Source organism: Terrapene carolina, unplaced genomic scaffold (genome assembly GCF_002925995.2).
Source record: "Terrapene carolina triunguis isolate 2854851 unplaced genomic scaffold, T_m_triunguis-2.0 Scaffold132, whole genome shotgun sequence".
Classification (NCBI taxonomy): domain Eukaryota; kingdom Metazoa; phylum Chordata; order Testudines; family Emydidae; genus Terrapene; species Terrapene triunguis.
Window position 1 is genome coordinate 24,345,380 of NW_020664483.1, and position 26,109 is coordinate 24,371,488.

The 26,109-nt window shown below is 42.8% G+C and overlaps 1 protein-coding gene across 2 annotated transcripts in view; it reads right to left on the reverse strand.

The window, feature by feature from the left end:
• Window positions 1-26,109, reverse strand: part of EML6 (EMAP like 6) — a 321,992-nt gene that overhangs the window by 35,763 nt on the left and 260,120 nt on the right. Inside the window, exons 24-30 of one of the 2 annotated variants that reach the window (XM_026653192.2) lie at window positions 22,663-22,751; window positions 21,301-21,477; window positions 20,976-21,177; window positions 20,277-20,403; window positions 8,621-8,635; window positions 7,314-7,322; window positions 6,813-6,891 (exon numbers count right to left, since the gene is read on the reverse strand). In XM_026653192.2, the coding sequence (XP_026508977.1) occupies window positions 6,813-6,891; window positions 7,314-7,322; window positions 8,621-8,635; window positions 20,277-20,403; window positions 20,976-21,177; window positions 21,301-21,477; window positions 22,663-22,751 (698 nt within the window). The remainder of the gene's footprint in view (window positions 1-6,812; window positions 6,892-7,313; window positions 7,323-8,620; window positions 8,636-20,276; window positions 20,404-20,975; window positions 21,178-21,300; window positions 21,478-22,662; window positions 22,752-26,109) is intronic. The other variant, XM_024215452.2, reaches the window with a different exon arrangement.

Consider the following 26,109-nt stretch of genomic DNA (forward strand, 5'->3'; position numbering starts at 1 on the left):
TCTTAAATAAATCAGTCAGCTATAAACTGGTTGTTTCTTTAAGGTCTATTCAAGGTAAATTTAAGGTCAACAAACATCTACATTTATTTTTTTTTCACCCAAATTAATACAAAGAAATTACAATGCAAAATTTATGTGTAAAAAACAGTTACCTACCTTTCATAACTGTTATTCTTCGAGATGTGTTGCTCATGTCCATTCCATGTTAGGTGTGTGTACGCCCATGTGCACGGTTGTCGGAAATTTTTCCCCTAGTGGTATCTGTAGGGCTGGCTCTGGATGCTCTCTGGAGTGCCGCACCTATACACCAGTATATGAGGCGCCACGATATGAAGTTCCTTCTTGCCATTGAATCCAACAGTGGTGATGGGCGGGTCATGGAATAGACATCAACAACACATCTCAAAGAACAACAGTTATGAAAGGTAGGCAACTGTTTTTTCTACTTCGAGTGCTTGCTCATGTCGATTCCATGTTAGGTGACTCACAAGCAGTATCCCTGGAGGTGTGCTCGGAGTTCACGGACATGCAGCCTGCAACAGTGCTCTGCTGAGACTGGCATTGTCCCGGGCCTGCTGGATGATGGCATAATGGGACTCAAAGGTATGGACAGCCGACCAGGTAGCGGCTCTACAGATGTCTTGAATCGGCACCTGGGCCAGGAAGGCTGCTGCTGAGGCCTGCACTCTTGTGGAATGGGTGGTTACAATTGCCGGCAGTGGGTACCTTTACCTGTTCAGAACAAAACTTGATGCAGGCTGTTATCCATGAAGACATTCTCTGCAAAGAGATGGGCAGACCTTGCTGAGTTGGTTTTCAGAAGGGTCAGATCCTCTCGATGTAAAAGCTAAGGCCCGTCTAACATCCAGAGTGTGTAACCTAGTTCTTCACTGGATTTAAGAGGTTTCGGAAAGAACACCGGGAGGAAAATGTTCTGATTATTGTGAAATTGCAACACCACATTCGGTAAGAAGGCTGGGTGCAGTTGCAGCTGGACCGTATCCTTGTAGAACACAGTATATAGGGTGGCTTCCACATGAGCACTCTAATTGTGGACACTCTTCGGGCCGAAGTGATTGCAATATGGAAGGAGACCTTCCACGAGAGGAGCAGCAGTGAGCACGAGGCTAATGGCTCAAAGGGGGGCCCTATGAGCCTTGATGGTACCAGGTTCAGGTCCCAAGTCAGGATAGGGTAGCGAACTTGAGGATAAAGTTGCTCCAAGCCTTTGATAAATCTAGTTGTCATAGCATGGTAGAAAACCGATTTGCCCTGGACCAGAGGGTGGAAGGCCAAGATGACTGCCAAGTGGATGTTGATAGATGAGAGCACTAGGCCTTGGTGCTTTGAGGTGCAGCAGGTAGTCTAGGATGGATTGTAGTGAGGTCTGGTCAGGAGACAGATTCTGATCTGAGGCCCAACATGAAAAGCGTTTCCATTTGGCCAGGTAAGTTGCCCTTGTGGAGGGCTTTCTGCTACCCATCAGGACTTGCTGGACTTGAGTTGAGCATGCTTGTTCCTCCTCATTCAGCCATGCAGCAGCCACATCGTCAGATGCAGGGATGCTAGGTTTGGGTGCAGCATATGACTGTGATTCTGGGACAGTAAGTCCGGCCAGAGTGGGAGCTCTAGCGGCGCTGCTGTTGAGAGCTGCAACAGCATGCCAAACCAGGGTTGGTGTGGCCATGCAGGAGTTATCAGGATAATCCTTTCTCTGTCCCACTTGATCTTTAAGAAGGTCCTGTGCATCAGTGGAATCGGGAGGAAGGCGTAGGTCAGTGCCCCCAACCATGGGAACATCAGACAGGGAGCTGCTGTTGAGCCCTCAGATCGAACAGAATCGATAGCATTTTCTGTTCTGCCTGGAGGCAAACAGATCCACCTGGCGAGTCCCCCACCTGTGGAAGCTCACATTGACCACCTCTGGGTGGAGTGACCACTCATGGTGAGACAAGAAGGACCTGCTGAGGAGATCTGCTAGTGCATTCCTGGCCCCTGGGAGGTGCGATGCTACGAGATGAATGGTATGTTGGATGGAGAAGTCCCACAGCCTGACACAGGGCTGAGGAGCAGGCTCCGCCCTGCTTGTTGATATAAAACATAGCAGTGGTATTGTCCATTAGAACTTGGACTACCCTGCCTCTCAGGTAGGGAAGGAACGCCTGGCAAGCCAGGCATATCACCCTGAGTTCCCTGATATTTATGTGTAGGGGGGTTCCTCCTGCAACCAGAGACCTTGAGTGCTGACATCAGCTCCCCACCCTAAGTCTGAAGCGTCAGAAACCAGTGTCATTGACGGGGAGGGAGTTATGAAGGGGACCCCCTCCAATATCACATGCAGGTCTGTCCACCACACCAGGGATGACAGAATGTGTGGCAGAACTGTGACCATTAGGTCCAGATTGTATCTGGCAGGGGCATACACTGAGGCCAGCCATGCCTGCAGTGGTCTGAGGTGTAGGCGAGCATGTCGGACCACGTAAGTACATGCTGCCATGTGGCCCAGTAGTTTGAGGCATACCCAGGCAGTTGTGAGTGGGTGAGCTCTCATATGGGTGATGAAGTCTGTCGTGGTCTTGAACCGTGACTCTGGTAGGGAGGCCTTGACATAGGTAGAATCTAGCACTGCCCCTATAAACTGTATCCACTGAACAAGGATAAGAGTTGATTTTTGCTCATTTATAAGCAGGCTGAGATCCTGACAAGTGGCTCGCACCAACACAAGGCTGTGTTGGACCTGGACCCACGATCTGCCTCTGATTGACCAGTCATCTAGGTACGGATAAATCTGTATGCCTCTCTGCCTCAGGTAGGCGGCCACTACCACCATACATTTCATGAAGACCCTTGGAGCGGAGGCAAGACTGAAGGGCAGTGACATAAACTGGTAATGACTCTGGCCCACCACAAAACAGAGGAATCTCCTGTGCCAATGGAAAATAGAAATGTGGAAATATGCATCCTTCAAATCGAGGGCGGCGAACCAGTCTCCTGGATCCAGAGAGGAGATGATGGAGGCCAGAGAGACCATACAAAATGTCAACTTTTTGAGATATTTGTTGAGGCATCGCAGGTCTAGAATGGGTCTGAGGCCCCCTTTAGCTTTCAGGATTAGGAAATACTGTGAATAGAAACCCTTTCCTCTCATGTTCTGAGGAACTTCCTCCATGGCCCCTATCTGCAAGAGGGTCTCCACCTCCTGGGTGAGGAGTTGCTTGTGAGAAGGGTCCCTGAAGAGGGAAAGGGAAGGGGGGTGGGAGGGAGGGATGGAGGATAACTGCAGGATGTAACCAGATGTTATGGTGTTGAGCACCCAATGGTCCGAGGTGATTCTGGACCAAGCAGTAAGGAATGGGAAAAGCTGATTCAAGAATAGAGGAGGGGCTGGATCCAGGGGCAAGTCTGGTGTGTCACCCTTAGCTGGGCACACCTTTAAAATGACTGCCTCGAACCACCTTGGTGGTGAGCAGGACCCAGTTGGGAGGCTGAGGAAGACGGGGCCAATTGCCGCCGCTTATAACCTCTGTCCCTCTTTCTATAGGAGGGCTGGTGAAGTGGACACGGGTATCTGGGTGGCAGTGGAGGTGGCTGGAACTGTCTCCTGGTGGCCTAAGGTGTATACAACCGGAGGGATTGGAGGCTGGCCTTTGAGTTCTTTAGCCTGTGCAGCCTAGTGTCCATTTGCTGCGAAAAGAGAGCTGGTCCTTGTTTGACAGCCCAGAAGACTGCAGCCATGAACTATGCCTTATGGTCACAGCTGAGGACATAGATTGTGAGGCACAGTCAGCTGCATCCAGTGCCGCCTGAAGAGAGGCCCTTGCCACCGCCTTAACCTCCTCCAAGATGGCCGAGAACTCCTGTCTTGCCTCTTGAGGCAGGGAGTCTATGAAAACTTGACAATCTAGTTCCAGGTGTTATTATTGTATTGCCCCAGTAGAGCTTGCTGGTTGGCAATACGTAAGGCTACAATGATGTCATGGAGGTCACGGAAGTCACGGAATCCATGACTTCCACAGACCTCCATAACATTTTCTGCCTTGGGGCTGGAGCTCCTAGCTGGCTCCCCTGCAGCTCCCAGCCCTCACCCTGGTGGGGGGACATTACACCTCCCAGCCATGGTGGATGGTGGGGGAACCCCACGCAGCTGACCAGCCATGGTGGGTGACGGGGGGACCCTGCAGCTGCCCAACCACAGTGGGTGGCAGAGGGATCCCATGCAGCTGCCTACCTGTGGCAGGTGGTTGGGGGACCCCCTACAGTTGCCCAGCCACGGTGGGGGGACCCAACAGCTCCCAGCTGCCGTGGGAGAATCCTGCAGCTGTCCAGCTCCAGCAGTGGAACCCCCCGAAGCTCCCAGCCACCATGGGGGGTGAGGGGACCCCGCAGCAGGCCAGTCCCCAAGAGTGGTGGGAGACCCCGGAGCTCCCACTCACCACACGTGGCGGGGAAGCCGCTGAGCTCCCTGTTGCCGGGGGTGGCGGGCCCCACCCAGAGCTGCTCAGCTGCTGCACTGGGGGGACCCCAGAGCTCCCACTCACTGCAGTGGCGGAGGACCCGGGACTCCAGGCAGCAGTGGGTGCTGAACCCGCCTCCCCATTTTGTCAGGAATATATTTAGCGAAAGTCAGGATGAGGTCACAGGCTTCCATGAATTTTTGTTTATTGCCCATGACTTATCCATGACTTTTACTAAAAATATCCATGACAAAATCTTAGCCTTAGCAATACGTAACTGGAAACTGGCTGTCGAATAAACTTCCGAAAAGGTCCAGTTTGTTCTCGTCTATCTCCTTCATCGTCTGTTGAGACCACCAGTGACCCGGGGGAGGGTGGGAATACATGTACTCAAACCCCTGGGCCAGGACATAGTACTTTTTCTCTGCCCTCTTTGAAGTTGGAGGCAGAGAAGATGGCGTTTGCCACAATGCTTTTACTAGTTTTAGCACCCCTGTCGTGCAATGGTAAGGCCACCTTAGAAGGAACTACTGCAGCCAAGATGTCAAATAGGCTCTCAGCCAGTTCCTTGAGAACCTTGATTTGCAGTCCCAAGTTGGAGGCCACTCTTTTGAGCAGCTCTTGACGGGCATGGAAGTCATCAGGTGGCAAAGGGTTGGCAGGCCCGGTCACTGCCTCATCCGGGGAAGAGGAGGAGGACGCAGCTATAGGCAGTGTGGCTGGTTCCTCCTCTGCCACAGGTGCTAATTGTGCAGGGGCTGCCAGAATCTTGGTGCCGAGGTACTGCTCCGAGTCTGATGCCTGTAGCGCCGGTGCCTGTAGTGCTGAAGCTAAGGTCTAGCCCTCAGAAACCACAGAGGGGTTTGAATATGAGCCCTTCATGGGCGGAAACCCCCAGGGGGCCCAATACTGCCATTGGGGTGGCTATTGGGTGGACTGCCAGGGGCTCAACGGTGGGCCTGTCGCGGTTCTGGCCCATGGGATCAGTGCCGACCATGCCTCGGGGGTTGGGAGGGCTCACACTCACACCCAGAGGAAGACTCCTCCCTGGGAGACCTGGGTGGGGCTGAAGCTGCCACATGCTAGCTGGTACCTGGCTGATCGGGGACAGACGTCATGATTGGAGAGATGCCTCAGAGACGACGACTGGCATCTTGGTGCCAGAGATGCACTTTGTGGTGCCGGGGATCGGTGCCAGGCAGGCAGAGATTGGCCGGCTGGAGAGTGACAACGTGGTGATGGGGAGCAATGGGCTAGGGATTGGTGCTGTGAAGGAGATCAGTGCCACGAAGGAGATTGGTGCCATGTTGGAGGCCCAGATGGGAGGGTCTCATTGTGGGCTTCCCTTTAGAGGGAACCCGCCTTCGAGGGGTCCGCCGAAGATGGGCCCAGATCCCGAGGCATGAGTGGCACCAGGAGAGACATCAAGTCTCTTGCCGCTCAGAACACCTCCAGCGTTGAAGGCACCAAGAAATATTACAGGCCCCGACCACTCATGGGAGTCGGTGGTGGATCCTGATTTGGGCTCGGTGTTCTGGGTGGAATAGCCACTGCCCAAAGTGGCTCCAGGGAAGATGAGTAGCCCGGCAGGGGTCTCAACTCATGTGGGGATTCCAATTTCCCGGGTAGTTGTGCATGGTGCCGGGGAACAACCTCAGTTCGACTGCGACTTCTTATACTTCTTCTTAGACATGGAAGAGGGGGAGCGGTGCCAGGAAGATCCCAGTGCTGGGGGAGCACTCCACACTGATGCCGAGGTGCTCAGTGCTGAGTCGGAGCGGCATGGTTCTGACGTGGAGCACAGGGCAGCCTCCATTAATAGGGCTTTTAATCTGATGTCCCTGTCTTTGAGAGTGGAAGGTCTGAAGTTTTTGCAGATCCTGCACTTCTCTTTAATATGTGCCTTCCCGAGGCACTGAAGGCAACTAGTGTGTGGGTCACATCGTACAGATTATTTTTAAAACCTATGTGATATTGACAGACAAGGTAATTGCTGCAAATGGTGTCCATAGATAGCTATAGTATTTGGCTTGCTCAATGCATGTAGTGAACATATATTTTTAAAATTAGGGACTACATTTTCAGAAAAATGTGCACTCCATAATACACAAAAAAACAGCATAATTTGGGGCACCATTTTGATTTTGTATGCAGTCATGATAACTGCATGTGCAAATAATCAATGTGTAACTAGTATTTACATGTTTAATATATCAAATGTCTGTGTAAATTAGGGATGTACAGAGAGTCACAACCAAGCCTATACATTACTTTAGTCTGCACTCAAAGTATGGGTGAAATTAACCCAATAAGCATTAATACTACAAAAGAAGAAGAAGAAAAAGTGCTAAGCCTGACCTCAACCAGTTTCTTTTTTTTGTTGATATCATTCTTTTGCAGTTTCTCAGGGTGAGGAGCAGCTCTGCTAACTGGTGGCCTGAAACAAACACAGAGAAAACAAAAAAAGAAGATAATTAATACATCTGAAATGCCTGCTGTACTTGCATTGTAATCCTTGTATAATTAATCCTTACTTGGCAAAAAAATCACTTCAGATACAAACAGTAAATGATAACTTATTCCTTTTTATTTAATCTGAGCTGCTTTTTCTGTGGTAATATAATCTTTGGGGTATTTTAAGGGCAACGTTTCACAAAGCATAGAGCTAGTGTATTTATTGCAACATTATATAGCACAGAAAGTTGGACTCTAGAAGAGCAAAACAAAATCGAAAATAAACAAATAGAAAGTAAACAAACAAAACCCCCACAACTCAACCAGGCAAATAAAAGCTCAAAATATACATTAACAAAATATATCAGCAGGTGATCTTATGACAATAAAAGAGGAAAGAGTTACCTTGATCCCCTTGTAAGCGGCAAATAAAACCAAGTAAGAAACTTAGTACGGTTTATACAAATATTTTGGCCATTTTAATCATGCACAAGCATTTTCAGAGTTGATCAGTCATTCCTGTGTGGCACAAACCATGCTATTCAAGCATGCCAGCAAGAACTAAAACAGAAATTAAAGAGTGCACCAGTCTACAAATTCAGAAAGGTCATACCCTGGCATCACTGGGCAAACTCTGCACTAAAGCTCCTACAGGACAGGGAGAAAAAAGGAAGCTATATTAATGCTTCCCACACACTTTATACTGAACTGAGAGTATACTTTTGTGTATTTTAGTTATTTCAGAGTGCCTTATAGAAACTGTAGCTGTTGGAAACATAACAACAGTCTCATGAGTGCTGCTGAGAGTTTCACACAATGGATGTTTGTTTGTATTCTAGTTCATCTCATAATTTAGCCTAATTCCTATTGATTCTTGGTAGATCAACTTGTGTACTGAGACAGTTTCTATTTTTTTGCTCTCAGGGAAACAAGGTTCCTTTATTTTCTCTGAAAGTGTTCAGTCAAAACACATTATGTAATCATCAGTGATAACTGAACCAAACCATGGTATAATCACCACCAGAGACTAGATGGGAAGTAAATGGTCATAAAATTTCATTCCATATAAAACATTAAGCTAAGCTAGAACATTTTGCAACGGCCAATTTGAACCCAGAACTAGTATGAGACCTTTAAATGAGCAATTCAGAAAAGCATCAATTGTTTTCTTGCATGTTTCCTGCTCTTTTTTCTGTTTTAGTGTAATTTTAAAATGAATTGATTTTACGTTTCTTCACCTAAGAATGTCTGTTAAAGTTTATGACAAAAGCAAGCCAGGATTTGTGATGAAAGTAAGAGGATACTATCACTATGACACAATCAGTAAATAAGTAGCCAACACAAAATTTATTTTGAAAATATAAACACACACACACATATATATATATATATATATATACACAGTACATATACACACAAATATTGTGTGTATTTATATATACATATACATGTATATATATACACATATGCATTCAGTGCTTTATTTTCACATTGTGATTCATAAAAGAAATGTAAAAGAAAAGCAGCATCAAGTTCATTTTCACTTTTAAAAAGTCTATGGTCATCGCTAATTTGTTTGAAACTTAAGATGTCAGTGTTGAGGGTGAGAAATTTGCATTGTAATAAATTAAGAATATTTACCCTTTGTGACCTATGCATTCTGTACTGCACATTCATAGAAACCTGTGCTTTTCCTGTGTGTTAATACTTACTTGACAATTCCCTGCCTCCAAAGGAAAGCAAGTTAAAACATAATACAAGTATTAACGGTTTCTTTCCAGTAATTTAAAGAAAATGTGTGCACATTAAGAGATAGGAGGAATGAATTCTAGAAAAATGTAGACACACTCTAATGTTATGGGCTTTAATATTTGCAGGCACTCTGAATCACTACAGACTTAGTTTCTGTTCGCAATAATGGGCCTGATTCTGTTCTTACACCAGTTTTACACAGCTGTAACTCATCTTCCATGGACCTAATCCAGATTTATACTTGTGTGAGTCAGAACAGAATTAGCCCTGCTGTTTCTATGGATGGTTAGGTGGGAGTGGAAAAAGATATGAGTGACAATTCTCTTCCTCCCTTCAGCTAACCAATAAGTCTGTAGTGAAATATTTAGATGTAGCAGCAGAAAGAGGAGGATAAAACATGCGTGAGCAGAGGTTGCAGCATTGGGAGGGTATACAAATTAAGTGGCTAGGTGAAAAGTTGGGAGTGGGAGATTTGGAAGAGAGAGGAAGAAAAGGGGAGAGGTCTTAGAGGAAGTGGAGTCAGGGTTGAGAGGAAAGGGTACAAGTTGCTGAAGGGAGAGAAAAAGAGGCCTGACTGCAGGAAAAAAAAGAGACAGAGCTATTTAGGAAGGAGAGTAAAGAAGTAGAAAGGGCAGGTCAGAAAGAATTAGGATAAGCTCTCTGGGGCAGGGATTGTCTCTTGGTCTGTGCGTGTACAGCACATAGTACAATCTGACTCTGATTAGTGCAAGCATAATAAAAATGATAATAATAATGAGAATCCTGTTCCTAGTGAAGTCATTGGAAACAGGATTGGGCCATCAGAGAGGACCTTACATGAAAGAGACAAATAAAGCCGCTGTCACCTGAGAGAGTCCAAAGAAAAAGTCCTGGCAACTGAGATTGAGAGTGAGCCCAAAAGCAAAGAGATGAGCAGAGAGGAGGACCTGGGTGCCAAGTCGGACACAAAAGTGAGCAAGGTGGCTAGCTCGAGAGCGCATGCTCTAATAACAGAAAAAGAAAAAAAAAGCAAGCCTGAGAGAGAGCATACTCCCAAGAAGAGAAAGGCATGGTCAGAGAGAGAATAAGAGGATCCAAACCTGGGAAATCTGTTTGGGCGACAAAGTTATAATCTGAGATTTGATAAAAAGTTGTTCATATCATAAAAGATGTAAGCGAGACCTTAAAAAGCCATTTCCATTGGGTGCTGAGAAGGAATGCACATGTTTTTCTCATCATTCTAAAATGTGTTACAAAACATCGAGAACTTTTCAAAAAAGTTTTAAAGATTTTGTGAAACCTAAAACTTCTTCATGTTCTCCCATCCTCATGTATGTATGGGAGTGTATTATAATAACATCATAATATTCAAGTAATAGTTAGGCTACACAATCTTTTTTTGTCATTACTTTTACTTAACATTTCATGGATATTGGACAGGGGAGTAAAAATAATGTTATTTGACACTGGAAATAGCCTGCTTTGGAATATAATGGATCAAATCAAATTTAATCAAGGTTAGAAGAAAACATCATTTAAAAAAAAAATCATATCAGTACAACAAAGTCACTAACGTTTTTACAGTACCCTGCATGATTTTACATGTATGCTGATGCACTCTTTAAAACAAAAATAAGATATTGCAGAATGCATGGTGGTCATAGCCATTTTCATATATTTTAAGAAAGGAAGCTATTCATTGCATTCACATGTCATTCTAATTCATTCTCCAAACATGAACAAGCAGAAAAGCAGATCAATAGGAACTATAGTCAGTTCTGAATGGGAACTAGAGACCTTTATTTTTAAATTAGCTGATTGTTGTAAATATCCTGCAAAGCTGTTTAGCTGTTTGGCTACTGCAGGCCTCCTGCACCTATCTATGGTTCCTTCCTATATAATAGTATGCACAAATAGGGCAACTTGGAAGATCTTGTTTAGTGATGCTAGCTGCAGACAGCATATTGCATCAGTTTCTTGCTTCACTGACTTCCAGGAAAAAATTAAGTTGTTAACTCTGAGCTAAAAAGCTTTGTATAACTTGTTTACTGGCTATGTGAGAGATCACTTTCTCCCCACATACTACCAGAGTAATTATGATCAGCTGAGGCACTCAAGCCAATAGTCCCCAAATTTAAATGGCTAGCTGATCTTACTGGAAATTCCTCAACTCTGGTATTTATTTCCCTTAGTAGTCTGACAGAATCCAAGTTTGCTGACATTTAGCATACCCTGCAAAGTATGTCTCTTTTCACAGGCTTCTCTCGGGTGCTGGGGCTGGGTTTGTATTTGGTGTGTTGGGGGACATCAATTTATTGTATTAATTTAATACATCCATAATAAGACTGTTGGTAGCTGGGGACATTTGATAAATAAAAATATTCACTCAGTAATATATGGAGAACTTTTGGAATGAAGGAGGTGGTATAGTGGGTGAATACATTAGTCTCTCACTCTGGATGATTGGATTCAAGCCAGGTCATAAATGACATGCCTTTGAAGGTTTCCCTATGGTCCCTAGTGGACTCCAGTCCACATGATAAAAAAACCTCAAAGTAGTTGACAGTTCCTGAACAATGCTGGAGCAGAAAGCAATTTTCAAGTTAGAATGGAGAAATGTTGATGGCACTTTGTGAGGATAGATGCACTGTACTGGAATGACTTCATTTTGAAGCACACAAAGCTTCACACAAACAAAAAAACAGTCTGGGGCCAGCCCTCTGATCTGGCAACAGCACAATGGCTGCCTTGTAGAGATTGATCCTAAGTTCATTAGGCTACCAGCAGCTGGGAGTATAGCAGTCACAATATGTTCAAGTTCTGGGGGAGAACCACAGTGGAAGCAGTGTCCTGTCAATTACAGCTTGAATAGGTCATTTTGACATCGAGCTGTAGAGAAGGTAAAAAAGTGGGATCCCAGAAGACTCCAATCCACCCCAATGACCACTCTTCTGTTAAAAGACTCATTGTGTTATTTCCTACACCCCAAATATATTTTTCTCCAATACATTCTGAATAGTCTCCACAAATGCATGTATACAAATAGGGATTCATTTCCCAGCTGGCTTCTGAAATTGCACCCACAAAATTATACATGTAAAATCCATATTTGCATGAGCAAATTGTGTAACTATGCATCTAGCTATTCAATTTATAGTGCAAAAATGTGTGTGCAATTTTGGAGGCTTGTTTGAAAACTGAGCACCTGTGTTATAAGAAATAAATCATCAACAAAAGAATAACCAATATTTGAAGATAGGAAAATCCTCTTTTTGTACCCTACTACAGTGTAGGATTACAAATGATACACAGTAGATAATTTGAAAAACAGCCTATGACAGATAACTTACAGTAAACGGGACAGACTAGTGTGATACAAAACAGAGGACTAGACATGCTAATGCTGCTTTTGGTTTTCCACATATTCAACCTGCATTGAAGGATTTTCCATCACCATAGTTATTAAGTTGTTAGTTTATGTAGACATGCAAGTCAAACAAATGAATGCTGCAAACACAGGATATGAATTAGTGTTAGCAGAATACAAAATGCAAACATTATTATGCCTCCCATATTAGTGGCATGAAACGTAATGTTAGTCAACAGGCTCATTGTACTTCTTGTCATTTAAATTCTAGCTTTGGTCAGTTAAAATGGTCCCAATTCAACCATTAAACTGTTTCTCATATAAGACATAATTCCTATGTATTTTCCTAAATAATATATAACATGGCTTACAATTGTCCTGGATTGTCCAGGACAGTCTTGCCACTGACCAAGGTGTCCCGTGGTGTGGGAGCGCTGCTCTTTGGACTCCCACACCGCGAGACTATTCCTGCAGCAACTCTGATTGACACGCTGTTCCTAAATTACATAGGCAGAGCAGGGAGCAGAATGCCAATCAGAGGAGCAAGAAAAGAAAAGAGAAATAAGGGGAGAGAGGAAGACAGATATGGAGGGAGGGGGGAGAAGAAAAACAAGGTGGGGGAGAGGAGAGAGAAACAACAATGAATTAATTATCTTAATTGAATGCACAAACTAATACATCTGCGAAGACATTTTAAAATTGCACCCCCAGCCCCACCTCCCCGGAGCTCCACCTCTGCTAGGGGGAGGGTCCCAGAGCTCAGGCTCCAGCCTGAGCCCAAACATCTATACCGCAATTTTACAGCCCTGCAGCCTGAGCCCAATAAGCCAAGTCAGCTGACACAGGCCAATCATGGGTGTTTAATTGCAATGTAGATATATACCCACTGTTACATGCTAAAACTGCAACTGCTGAAGAGGCTTCACCCAGACTCCCTGACCAGTACATTGCCACTGGACTCTGCTAAGCCTCAGGGGCTCCCAACCCTGGCCATGACTAATCTCACATTTTGTATACTATATGATTTCTATAATCCTCACAGGTACTTACACAATGATTATTTTTTATTAAGCAACTAAAAAAACAAAGGAAAAGGCATATGCTACAAGGGGTTTTAACTCTTTTCTGAAGGCATTGACTTAGGTTAGGTTAGACTTGTCCAGATGGGCTTACAAAGTTGTTGTCTTCCCCTGTACAAGGATGAAAATCCTGCTGCTTAGAGGCTCAGCACTTTGGAGTGTCCTGTCAGTCTGCCCCTGAGTTGGAAGTCCAATGCAGTACAGGACTTTGATCTGTACTCCACTGGCTTTGAATGTGCTGTCTCTACATAGAGCTTGGATGTGTGGTGAAATCAGGGCACATTGCAACAGCGGGATGGAGTTCAAAGTCCCTGCTCACTCTGCTAGTGGCAATTCAGCTATCATAATCAACCCTCTTCTTATAGCCTCTTTCCTATGGAGGGGCAAGAACAGTCAGCCCCTCTCCTACATAGGGAGGGACAGTAGAATAATCCTGCTTCCCAACAACCCTGCCTGAAGAGAGAGGTGGGTTCTGATGGCTACCTTCCGAGACAGAAACATCCACCTGGCTCCCTTCCTCTTGTCTGTGGGGATGGGGAGGGAGGAACTTTTCTGTCTCAGGGGGAGGGGAGGGGAGCTGAGACGACTTGAAAAGCTAGAACCCTTCTGCTCCTCTGACGATACTATAGAAGGTACTCTTGCCTGTCTACCGCTAGTGTTAGTGCACGTCCTGGTGTGTGACTAGTGTGTATGGATGTTGGCATATATCTGGTATGCATGGGTGTGGGTGAAGACTGTTTATGCTTGGGTAATGACATGCATACAGGTGCATGGCTTAGGGGGTAGAAAGGGAATGAAGACTGATGCAGAAGTTCGTGGAGAGACTATCTGAGGAAAGGAAGAAAAACTGTGTGATGGAGAATGGGGAGGTGGTCACTTCACATTTTATTTGAGGACCTATTTAAAAATGGTTAAGTTCATGGTCCATCAAACTGGATCATCATTTCACCACTGAAATCTCAGCCCTTCTTCCCTTTTGCTTTTCCAAAGGCTGAACGCAGAGGAGTAAACCAAAGTCACAAAGTCTACCCTCCTTCCTCAGACATGGAGAAAGTCACCTTTGCAACACTTTGGCAAGCAATAGGCTGAAACCAGGCCTCCATTGTGATAAAACATTTTGTTGCTAGCCTGCTGAGCTGCTTCAGCTCAATGTCTTGTCAGCTTTCTCAAGGAGTAATCTTTTCTAAACTATGGAGCTTCAACACCTTCATTTGTAGTAGATGTAAAGAATTTTTGTGACTGGCTCCATCAGCGCTCAGTGCTATCCTCATTAATCAATGCCAAGGATGCCAAGCCTGGAAGCTCCTGCTATGTCAAAGAATTGAGGCCTTCCTATCCATTGGCAAGAGAAAACTTGTAGGTTTTTTATTTTGTATAGTTTGTTCTATCGCCAACTCTTTGTATTCTTGCAGCCCAGCATCTTTAGGAAGTGTTCAGAGTGTGGTTGGACATGTCCCTCACAGACTGGCATAAATGTTGAATCTTGAGCCCAGGAAAAGAGTTTGACTGGCACAGCTATGAGACTTGCTTCCAAATGTCCTTGCAAGTTGTTAGCTCCCATCTAGCCCCTCTGGGCCTCCTCTGATGTTTCCCAGACATCTAATATAAAGTCGGCCTAGCAGACCTGGAGGTTCTACATCAGTGTTGCATGTATCAGCCAGATCAGTCCCAAAGCCAGACCTCAAAAACCCCCTTTCGGCCATCAACAGACAATTCATCAATTTAATCTTAATGTATAACGACTCTAGAATTTTTGATGACCTAATGCACTACTCTGGCCATCAATACCAACTCCATGTCAAGTGAAGCTTTGCCTGCTCTGCACTAATGGAACTCCACTTTATACTTGACTCTGTCTTTTATTCCTGACATAAGAAGGTCCATGACTCTGCTGAGGCAATTGAAGGTATGATAGCAACAGATGGATCAGATCTTTGACTGAAGAACACAGCAAGAAATAATGGACAGCCTGATGTGTTCACTTAATTTGTACTGAAAAGTTTTGCACTGATGTATTGAAATCTAGTCTCAGTGCCAACAATACTGTCAGCCCTTAATATCATGGGAGCATAAAATTTAATGGAATTGAGGCTTGCACCCCTATGTCTCAACTTCAACACAATTTCAGCAGATCCTGTACCACTGGCCTCAGAGAAGCAGGTGTCTATGAATGCTTCAAATACCTTGACATATTTGGCCACTGATCTTGTAAATTGTGAACTCTGTCCTTGAGCTTGGTTAATACATGCTTAGGTTGCATATAGGAACATAATGATTAGTAGTGATTAGTATCTTGGGATAATTCATAATTATTTGTATTGTAATTGTATTGTTTGATAGGCTCATAGAAAAACAAACTACCTAATTCAGACTGAAGAAACTTTTTATCATAAAATGTATGGCATATTTATTTGTCACTTGTACATATAATTCAGATGAACTAAATGTGTATCAAATATGATTTGTATATGTTTAACACATATTTTTATCCAGTAACCTACATATGAAATGTGTGTGATCCACAATAAGGTCATCAGATCTGCAAACTCCATGTATATAAAGTAACCCAAACCATACCTTTCATATATAAAAATATGAACATCAGCCTGTGAATCTTTTGTGAAACACATGGAAAAATGCAGCTCTTAATCTGCATTATAAGGGATTTTTGAAAAATTTCAGATAGCTGTTAAAATGTAATATGCTAGTTTTGATTATTAGACAGAAACAATAGTTGAAGATCACACAGTGCACAACAGATGGGGGATGTTGTAAGCTACGATTGTACTCTCTCAATCTCAGGCTGGCTGTGGGGTGGATTGTCCTCTGCAATAGTTTACAGCAACTTGAGTGGTGTTCTAATTTATACTGATTGCCAAGAAGTTATTATAACAGTTGGGGACTACTGGAACAAAGCACCTCCCTTCCCTAGGCCGTGTTCCCTATCACAGCCAGAGGCAGGGGGAGCGATGTAGGAGCAGGTCTACTGGCTCTGCTTCACCAGAGAATCCCTCTGCTCTGCTCTGATTCTCCCACAGCTAACTGCAGCAGCTGTAATGTTTTGTACGGATGAATAGCACAAAGCAATCCAAATGTGGGGGGAAATCTGGGCCAATATATCATATAATGAGGAAGCATGTATCTCCTATGCTACCAATCATTAATGTAATGATGAAGATTTAGTAGTCTTGTAAACACGGTGGGTCAGATTCATGGGTATGCCATGGCTGCTTTTGATGCGCCAACAATGCAAAACAGGTGTAAACCAGACTTTTAGTAAGTTAAACTGAATATACAGCTACTTTGTATCACCCAAGCAGCATAAGGAGCCAGAACATATGAGTGAATGTGGCCCAGTATATTTTGGAATTGTGTTTTCTGGATCCAGTGTGGTATTCCATGCATACTATTGACTTAGGTCTATTCTCCCACAATTAAAATTTAACATTTCTAAATGAACCTCAAAATGTTGATGTGCAGTAGGTATCATTATACACATTTTACAGAAAGATCAAATGAAGTACAAGGATTTTGTTACTAAGAAAGTGGAGAAGATGTACATATGGTGAAAGCAGGGGGGGGAAATGATGCCCAAATGTAAATTTTTAAAAACACATGAACTCTGGGACTTCATGTCTTTGTTCCAAAAATTGTGGGTCCCAAAATATGTGGGCCAAAATTTTCAAATTTGGATTAGGTGCCTATATTTTCATTTAGGCACTTAAATAAATGGCCTGGTTTCTGAGATGCTGGGCATCCAGAGCTCCCATTAAAGTCAATGGGAAATGTAGGGGATTTTAAGTGCTTACATATAGATATAGGTGTCCAATTTTAAGCACGCCAGTCTGAAAATTTTAGCTGTGTATTTTGCAATGAATTATTGTGTTCCTTCTGTGCAGCAGGAGGTCTTGACCCAGGAAAACATCTCTATTCAGGAAAGCACTTAAGCATTTGTTTAAATATGTGCTTAAGTCTCATTGATTTCAACAGAACTTAAGAAAATGCTTAAGTGCTTTCCTGAATAGAGGTGGATTTAAGAACAGGTTTAGAGGCTTTCCAAAATCAGGGCCTAATATAAGAATCTAATTTTTTTTAAAGTAGTATACTAAATAGGTCCACCATATAACCCATCACATCCTTAAAAACAACAATAAAAGCAGCTGAACTACATGCAAGAAAATTAAGCTGAGAATAGAATCCAGGGTTCTTGACTGAGTCCTGCGCTCTAACTAGTAAATCACAAAAATACATATCGTTAATCCATTTTAATTTCCAGTGTATCCTATTTTTATTTCCAGGTTTGATGTCCAATTTGAAGTTCCACATAGCACACAGTTTGCATTGCACTGCAAATGCCACATAATGTATAGAATATTTGGGCTCCTTTAAATATGGAGTCACCTGATAATTGCCAAGTAGTTATTAACCTACTCTTTTTTCTATTTACTTGCAAGAACTACAGTAAATAACAAAACTATGCCCCCCAATTTTTTATTGGTAGGTAGTACTAATTAAAAAATAAAAATAAATTGTGACACTTCCCTGAGGCCCTGTCCCTGCCCTATCCCTTCTCCAAGGCCCTGCCCCCCACTCATTCCCCCCTCCCTCCATCGCTTGCTCTCCATCACCCTCACTCACTTTCACTGGCCTGGGGCAGGGGGTTGGGGTGAAGGAGAGAGTGAGTGCTCTGGCTGGGGGTGTGGGCTCCAGGGTGGGGCCAGAAATTAGGGGTTCAGGGTATGTGGGGGAGAGGGTTGGCGTACGGGAGGGGGTGAGGGTTCCGGCTGGGGGTGGAATTTCTGTTTTTTTAGGATTTTTTTCTTAATTAGAGAATTACATTTTTTTTAGAAAAAGATGAAGGTGCAAAGTCAAGCACTCAAAAGTTAGTGAGGGCTGAGAGAGTAAAGCCCAGAACTGCTGGGTTTGGTGTCCCTGGACTGGGACCCGGAATACTGGGCAGGCCAGAGTTCCCCTACCAGCCACTGGGGAAGAGGCACCATCAGGACAGTGCTGGAGAAGGCGGCCTGAGATGGTTTGCATGGAAGGACTTTGGGTAAATCTCTATGTGAGAGACTGTCCTGGGAAGCTCTCATTGCTAGTGGTGCCTCCCCTTGGCTGTCCTGGGGATTAGCTCTGCCAGGCATCACACCTCTATTTGATGGTGTCTTCACACATCCTATCTCATGCTACAGCCCCTCTCACTCCAAGAACTGCAGCCTCCTCTTCGTGATGCTCTTCCAGCCAGGTCACTACATGGTTTCCTCTTCTGAGTCATCAGTAGGGTTCAGACCTTTAGATCCACAGCACAGACTTTTACTACTTGAGCTAACATAGTAACTGGTAGCAGTACTAGAGTGTTATCCTCCATGTGGATTAGCCACATACTCTGCCAGTGCTTTCACAGCAGAGTAATGCCAGTGATTTGCTCAAAGCAGAATAATGTAGAAACTCAGGATTCCTAGGTTCAATACCTGGTTCTGTAGGGAAGCGTGCTGTAGTGGTTACAGAACAAACGCTTCTGTCCCTGGCCTGTCTCTGTTCCCCTCTGCTCCACCTTGGTTCCTTTCCCACATCCCTTTTGCAACTTCTCATCCTCTGGCTTCTGCAACACCCCTCTCTCCTTATCTTCCTCCCAATTTCTCACCCCTCTGCATTCCTATAGGACTACTTCCTCCTTCTTACTGTCTTATAATGGAAATGGTCAGGCAACCTAAACTATAGGGTGATGCTACCAGTTCCATCTTTTTAAAACAAACACACACTAATTAAGAGAGCATACAGCAGCCATGTAAAAGATAGAAGGGGACTTCAAAAATGCTCACAAGGAATTTATAGGATATAAGGCTGGTACTGAAACCAAATGCACAGATGAGTGGGAATATTTTTAAAGAATAAATATTTCAAAAAATGAGCATCTTCACCCAAAGAGCACAGTATAGTTCAGCTCTGATCAGTAATGCCCTTTTTATTCACGTCCTAAACCACTCTTGAAGGCAGACAGCTGAATTCTATGGTTTAATGATAAGGACAAACATCCTCTAGAGATCAAGATGAATCAAGTCAACTCATTTAACTTGAGATTTGATTTGATTTCATTCTGTAATTTTGAAGATGTAAGTTCACAAAGACTAGCAGGTATTACTTCCTATTTGGGGATACCTTAAGTTTACTGTTTCACTTCATATCTAAAAGTAAGAATAGTAAGACCGTAAACATGAATTTGGAAGAAAAAAAGATTGACACCTCTGTGGTTAACAAATAACCCTTCTCCACTGCCCAAGGCACACAAACATATCCCCAATTTAAACCATGATGCACTGGGACATAAGAATTTTAAAATGCTGTCTTGTCAATATTTATAACAGACTTTTTTTAGTTCAATAAAAGCAAAGTCAGAAGAATTTATTGAATATATGGAAATGAATGCCTTTGCATGCTGTTATAACTATAAAGGGAAGGGTAACAGCTCTCCTGTGTACAGTACTATAAAATCCCTCCTGGCCAGAGACTCCAAAATCCTTTTACCTGTAAAGGGTTAAGAAGCTCAGGTAACCTGGCTGACACCTGACCCAAAGGACCAATAAGGGGACAAGATACTTTCAAATCTTGGGGGGGGGGGGGAAGGCTTTTGTTTGTGCTCTTTGTTTTGGGGGTTGTTCGCTCTTGGGACTAAGAGGGACCAGACATCAATCCAGGTTCTCCACATCTTTCTGAACAAGTCTCTCATATTTCAAACTTGTAAGTAAACAGCCAGGCAAGGCGTGTTAGTTTACCTTTGTTTTCTCAACTTGTAAATGTACCTTTTACTAGAGTGTTTATCTCTGTTTGCTGTACTTTGAACCTAAGGCTAAAGGGGGGGTCCTCTGAGCTCTTTAAGTTTGATTACCCTGTAAAGTTATTTTCCATCCTGATTTTACAGAGATGATTTTTACCTTTTTCTTTAATTAAAAGCCTTCTTTTTAAGAACCTGATTAATTTCTCCTTGTTTTAAGATCCAAGGGGGTTGGATCTGTATTCACCAGGGAATTGGTGAAGAGTTTCTCAAGGCTTCCCAGGGAAGGGAATTAGCTTTGGGAATGGTGGCAGCAGACCAGATCTAAGCTGGTAGTTAAGCTTAGAAGTTTTCATGCAGGCCCCCACATTTGTACCCTAAAGTTCAGAGTGGGGAAGCAGCCTTGACACATGCCATACCTTTCCTCAACTGAAATCTCCTTCAGCTGCTGGTGTGGCTTTGTTCCTTCCATTTCTCGGATGCTTACTGCATAGATCTTTGTTGTATAATCAATAGCCTTTTCTCTTGCAACATCACTGTCATAACCTTTAATAATGTGAAAAATAAAATGACACCTGTGTAGTTTGTTTTCAATTTTGTATTGGAGAAATAAGAAATAGAAAGATCTGCAACAACAGAAGCAGTCTAAGGCCTGGTCTACACTCCGGGAGGGGGGCTCGACCTAAGATCCAACTTCAGCTACGAGAATAGCGTAGCTGAAGTCGATGTATCTTAGGTCGACTTACCTCACGCCCTCACGGCGCGGGGTCAACTGCCGCCGCTCCCCCGTCGACTCTGCTTCTGCCTCTCACCGTGGTGGAGTACAGGAGTCGACGGCAGACCAATCGATTTATCGCGTCTACACTAGACGCGATAAATCGATCCCCGATAGATCGATCACTACCCGACGATCCGGTGGGTAGTATAGACATACCCTTAGGTCCTGATCCTACAAAGACTTACACATAGTTAACTTTAAGCATGTACTTAACTTTAAGCACATGAGGAGTCCCATTGAACTCAATAGGATTCCTCACATGCTTAAAGTTAAGAACATATGTGAGTCTTTGTGAGATCAGGGCTACATTTAATATGTATTTTGCATATTCTTCTTTTACCTCCATCCTCTTCTGCATCTGTATCTGACTCCTCACTGTCAACCAGTTTACTCTCTTGGCTGCCCACAAACTCTCTAGTCCAGATCATCAAAGCAGTATCAGCACCACCTACAGTCAGTAGCACAGAATCATTATGTAACCATCGAACGTTGGTTACATGGGCACTATGACCCACATACTTCTTGAACTTTGCACATTGCCCCTGCAATATAAAGAATACATATTATCACTTAAACTATTCATTTTTCACATTTTCCTACAGAAATTTTCCCCACTTCCCTTTCCAACACGGCTTCTAATCTGATGAGTAAATACTATTTATTACCTTCACAGGATATGAAAAAAGCTTCACAAAACCAAAGTCATCTCCTGTAGCTAACAGTGAACCATCTTTTGTAAGAGTAGCTGCATTTACAACAGTGACATCACTATGCATGGGCCAGATTCCTTCACAAGTAGGACCAAGAACACATGTCCAGGTATCCCATTCAATCTTCTCTATCTGGAAACAAAAATTCCCAAAACAAAGTAATCTTGACAAATGTCCAATACACTGCTTGAGTTGTTACATTTTTCTCTTGAACTACGAAACTAACAAACTAGTTTTGACAGATCAACTTGCATATGGGCTTGGCCAAAATGATTTTTTGTTTTTGTTTTTGTTAGCTTACAGTGTGTTTATTTCCAGATGATTAATGCTAAATATCATTTATTACCTTTATTAAAACTGCTATACTACAAGGTAGAGTTCCTGGAATTTTACTTTTTTGCTATACATTTTTTATTCTCCAGGGAGAGATCATTGGTCATTAGCATTTGGATTTAAACTGTTTAGAGATTTTCGGAGGTGATGAATATTGGCAGCTCTCATTAAAGTTATTGAGAGTTGCAGGTGTTCAGCATCCCTTAAAAATGAGGCCATATGCTTTTAAAAGTAGCTTCCTAAATTGCACTTAAATTGCCTGCACACAGATTAAATACAAAACAAGTTCATGCAAAGAGATTATGTGGAATTACTTGTCTGGAATGCACAAATATATATTTGCACATAAATTCTTCTTCTAAAAGAACAAATGGATGCACCTGCAGATATTGCAGGTGATGGAAAATTTGGTGTTGTCTTTTCTGCACTCATGTAATTTCATTCTGAGATTTATTGTGAGAATTTTAGTAAATCTGCACTTTTTAATGTACTTTTCAACTTATTTCAATGGGAGAGAAAAATTAGCTCAATGCCAAGTCCTTTTGAAAATCTCACCCACAATATTTACAATATTTGATCAGATCTGAATTAAAGTGCTTATCTGAAATGGTTCTAATTTTGAAATACTAATGTTTGTTAAGTGCTTAGAGTAATGTAGCTGCATAAAAGGTCTGATACTGAGTGATTAAGCAGTTCTAATTATATCCATTATAAGGATTAACTTTTATATATGTAACATCTGTATGTTATAATACTTACAAAGGCCTACTTCACAGGGCTGTTGTGAAAATTCACTAATGTCTGTGAAGCACTTTGTAAATTTAAAAGTGCGGTAGCATAGGGGAAGGTATATGAAGAAGACATACCATTTAAATAAGTAATACACTAATTTTCAGCAGTATCATATAACAACATTCACAATAGAAAACCTTCAAGTTAGTACTGAGTGAAGTAATCAGAAAATGTAATTAGTATGATCCATACCTCAGCAGCTCTTATAATATGTCTTTTTCCTCTTGGTGCTTCAAAAAACAGTTGTTCTTTGGCACCAGAATTGACTTGCAATAACTTTCCTGTATGTGAAATACAAGTTTATTATTTATTTTATACATGATTGGAATATTATGAAGTGCCCTTTTTATTGAGTGATGAGGTGTTATAAAAAATTTGAATGCACATCCTGCATAGGTATTTGTGACAAAATGATAAGCATGACCTACAGAGCATTAATATAAATACAGTCCATCTCTATTAATATAAATACAGTCCATCTGTATTTATATTAATGCTCTGTAGGTCATGCTTATCATTTTGTCACAAATACCTATGCATTATCATTTATTAAAATAAATTCAGTTTCTAAAAATGGTTGTTTAGATATTACTCACAAACAGCTGAGTACGGGCCAAGTCACGCATGGTGCTGAGTAGCCTCAGAGGTGCTTAGCACTTTGCTGGATCAAGTCCTAAATGTGAGATTTCATATAATCATATAATAATCATATATATGATTATTTTATAAGACGGCTGTATAGCGATTTTAAAAAAGTTATAAATCTCTCTCTCTCTCCCTCTATTCAAGCACTGCCCAATACAAATGTATAACAAACAATCCTTGAATACAAACATTACAAATGTGATCCAAATTGTATGCTGACAATTAGGCAGGCTTATGTGAAACTGAATGTACATTATTTCAGAGTGGTAACCGTGTTAGTCTGCAAACCGTGTTAGTCAGCAAAAACAACGAGGAGTCCTTGTGGCACCTTAAAGATTAACAAATTTATTTGGGCATAAGCTTTCGTGGACTAAAACCCACTTCATCAGATGCATGGAGTGAAAAATACAATAAGCAGTATATATAGTACAGCACATGAAAAGATGGGAGTTGCCTTACCAAGTGGGGGGTCAGTGCTAATGAGGCCAATTCAATTAAGGTGGAAGTGGCCTATTCCCAACAGTTGACAAGAAGGGGTGAATATCAACAGAGAGAAAACTACTTTTGTAGTGCTAACGAGGCCTATGCAATCAAGGTGGACATCGCCCATTTCCAACAGTTGACAAGAAGGTGTGAGTATCAGCAGAGGGAAAATTACTTTTTGTAGTGACCCATCCACTCCCAGTCTTTATTTAGGCCTATTTTGATGGTGTCCAGTTTGCAAATGAATTCCAGTTCTGCCGTTTCTTGTTGAAGTCTGTTTTTGAAGTTTTTTTGTTGAACAATTGCCACTTTTAAGTCTGTTATTGAGTGTCCAGGGAGACTGAAGTGTTCTGCTACTGGTTTTTGAATGTTACAATTCTTGATGTCTGATTTGTGTCCATTTATTCTTTTGCATAGAGACTGTCTGGTTTGGCCATGTACATGGCAGAGGGGCATTGCTGGCACATGATGGCATATATCACATTGGTAGATGTGCAGGTGAATGAGCCCTTGATGGTATGGCTGATGTGGTTAGGTCCTATGATGGTGTCCCTTGAATAGACATGCGGACAGAGTTGGCAACGGGGTTTGTTGCAGGGATTGGTTCATTAGTAAGCCATTGGGCAGGAATGGGAGAAACAGAAAAAATAAACAGGCTGCCTTAAATTTGAGTTTTATGATATAACTGAAGCAGCAAGAAAGACCACTATAAAATGACTCTGGAGCTTCCCTTGATTGATAAAGAGCTGGGATGCTCCGGGTCTGAAAGGCTTCTTCACCCCTTCACATTGATGGAGGAAAAACAACATAAGATAGCTGACCTCTGGCACCACTAGAAATCTGCCACCCTCCCCCACCTCCTGTGCTAGAGCCTTCAAGCAGGAGCAAAACATTTTCTTACTCCTAGGCAGAGAGTGGGAATATATTTATCAGCTGCATGTGTGTTGCCTGGATATTCTGTCCACATGTCGTCAGGAACAACACCCTCCTGTATAAGTCTCAACCAGAAATTGAAGGCAGCACCCACAAATTTAAAATTTGGTCAAAAATTAAGTTATTTTTTAAAAATCCACTTGGGAATTTATTATAAAAGAGGTTTTCCAGTATCTAAATAGTGTGGTTTGATAAGGGAAGCAGTTATTAACTAAGAAACACTGGATCAGATCCTCAGCCAGTGTAAATAGTGTAGTTCTAATGGAGTTATAGAATAATAGAATATTAGGGTTGGAAGAGACCTCAGAAGGTCATCTAGTCCAATCCCCTGCTCAAAGCAGGACCAACACCAACTAAATCATCCCAGCCAGGGCTTTGTCAAGCCGGGCCTTAAAAACCTCTAAGGATGGAGATTCCACCACCTCCCTAGGTAACCCATTCCAGTGCTTCACCACCCTCCTAGTGAAATAGTGTTTCCTAATATCCAACCTAGACTTACCCCACTGCAACTGGAGACCATTGCTTCTTGTTCTGTCATCTGCCACCACTGAGAACAGCTGAGCTCCATCCACTTTGGAATCCCCTTTTGGGTAGTTGAAGGCTGCTATCAAATCCCCCCTCACTCTTCTCTTCTGCAGACTAAATAAGCCCAGTTCCCTCAGCCTCTCCTCGGAAGTCATGTGCCCCAGACCCGTACATCATTTTCATTGCCCTCCGTTGGACCCTCTCCAATTTGTCCATATCCCTTCTGTAGTGGGGGAACCAAAATTGGACACAATACTCCAGATGTGGCCTCACCAGTGCCGAATAGAGGGGAATAATCACTTCCCTCGATCTGCTGGCAATGCTCCTACTAATACAGCCCAATATGCCGTTGGCCTTCTTGGCAACAAGGACACACTGCTGACTCATATCCAGCTTCTCATCCACTGTAATCCCCAGGTCCTTTTCTGCAGAGTCATGTTGATTTACATCAGCTGAGGATGTGGCCCATTATTCCAAGAGCCCTGTTCAATTCTGCAGGAGTCACTGATGATGGCACTGGTGGGAGGGGGAGAAGTTATATTGCTGCCCATCACTGTAGTATCTGAGCATCTATTTTATTCTTCTCTACTATGTTGAACACTATGACCAAATCACTTGTGGATGAAGTAGACAATATCTTTTGGGAAGCCATGTTGCTTTCAAGACCATTACAAATACAGAGGGGAAGGGGGTAAATCAGCATGAGCTTCAGGGAAAAGGCAAAAGATGTAATGGAAAGGAATGCTAGCCTACATCTTCTAAGTAGTAGTAGAAATAATGGGGAGTAAAATCAACAACAAAAAAGGAGCTAGTGGTGTTCTTTCATATGTGTTCCTTCAAAATCTCAACAGATAGATCATCTCCAAATAATTGTAAAGATACTTAAAGAGATTTCAGTGTCCCTATTCTTAAGACAGGCATTATCCGCTATACATGCTGTGACACAAGGCCCTCTGGTGCCCACTGGCAAAGGGTTCACTGTTATTTACAAGCAACTCCTGTCTCAAACCTGAGAAACTCACTACACCAAATACACCACTTTCACTGTATTTA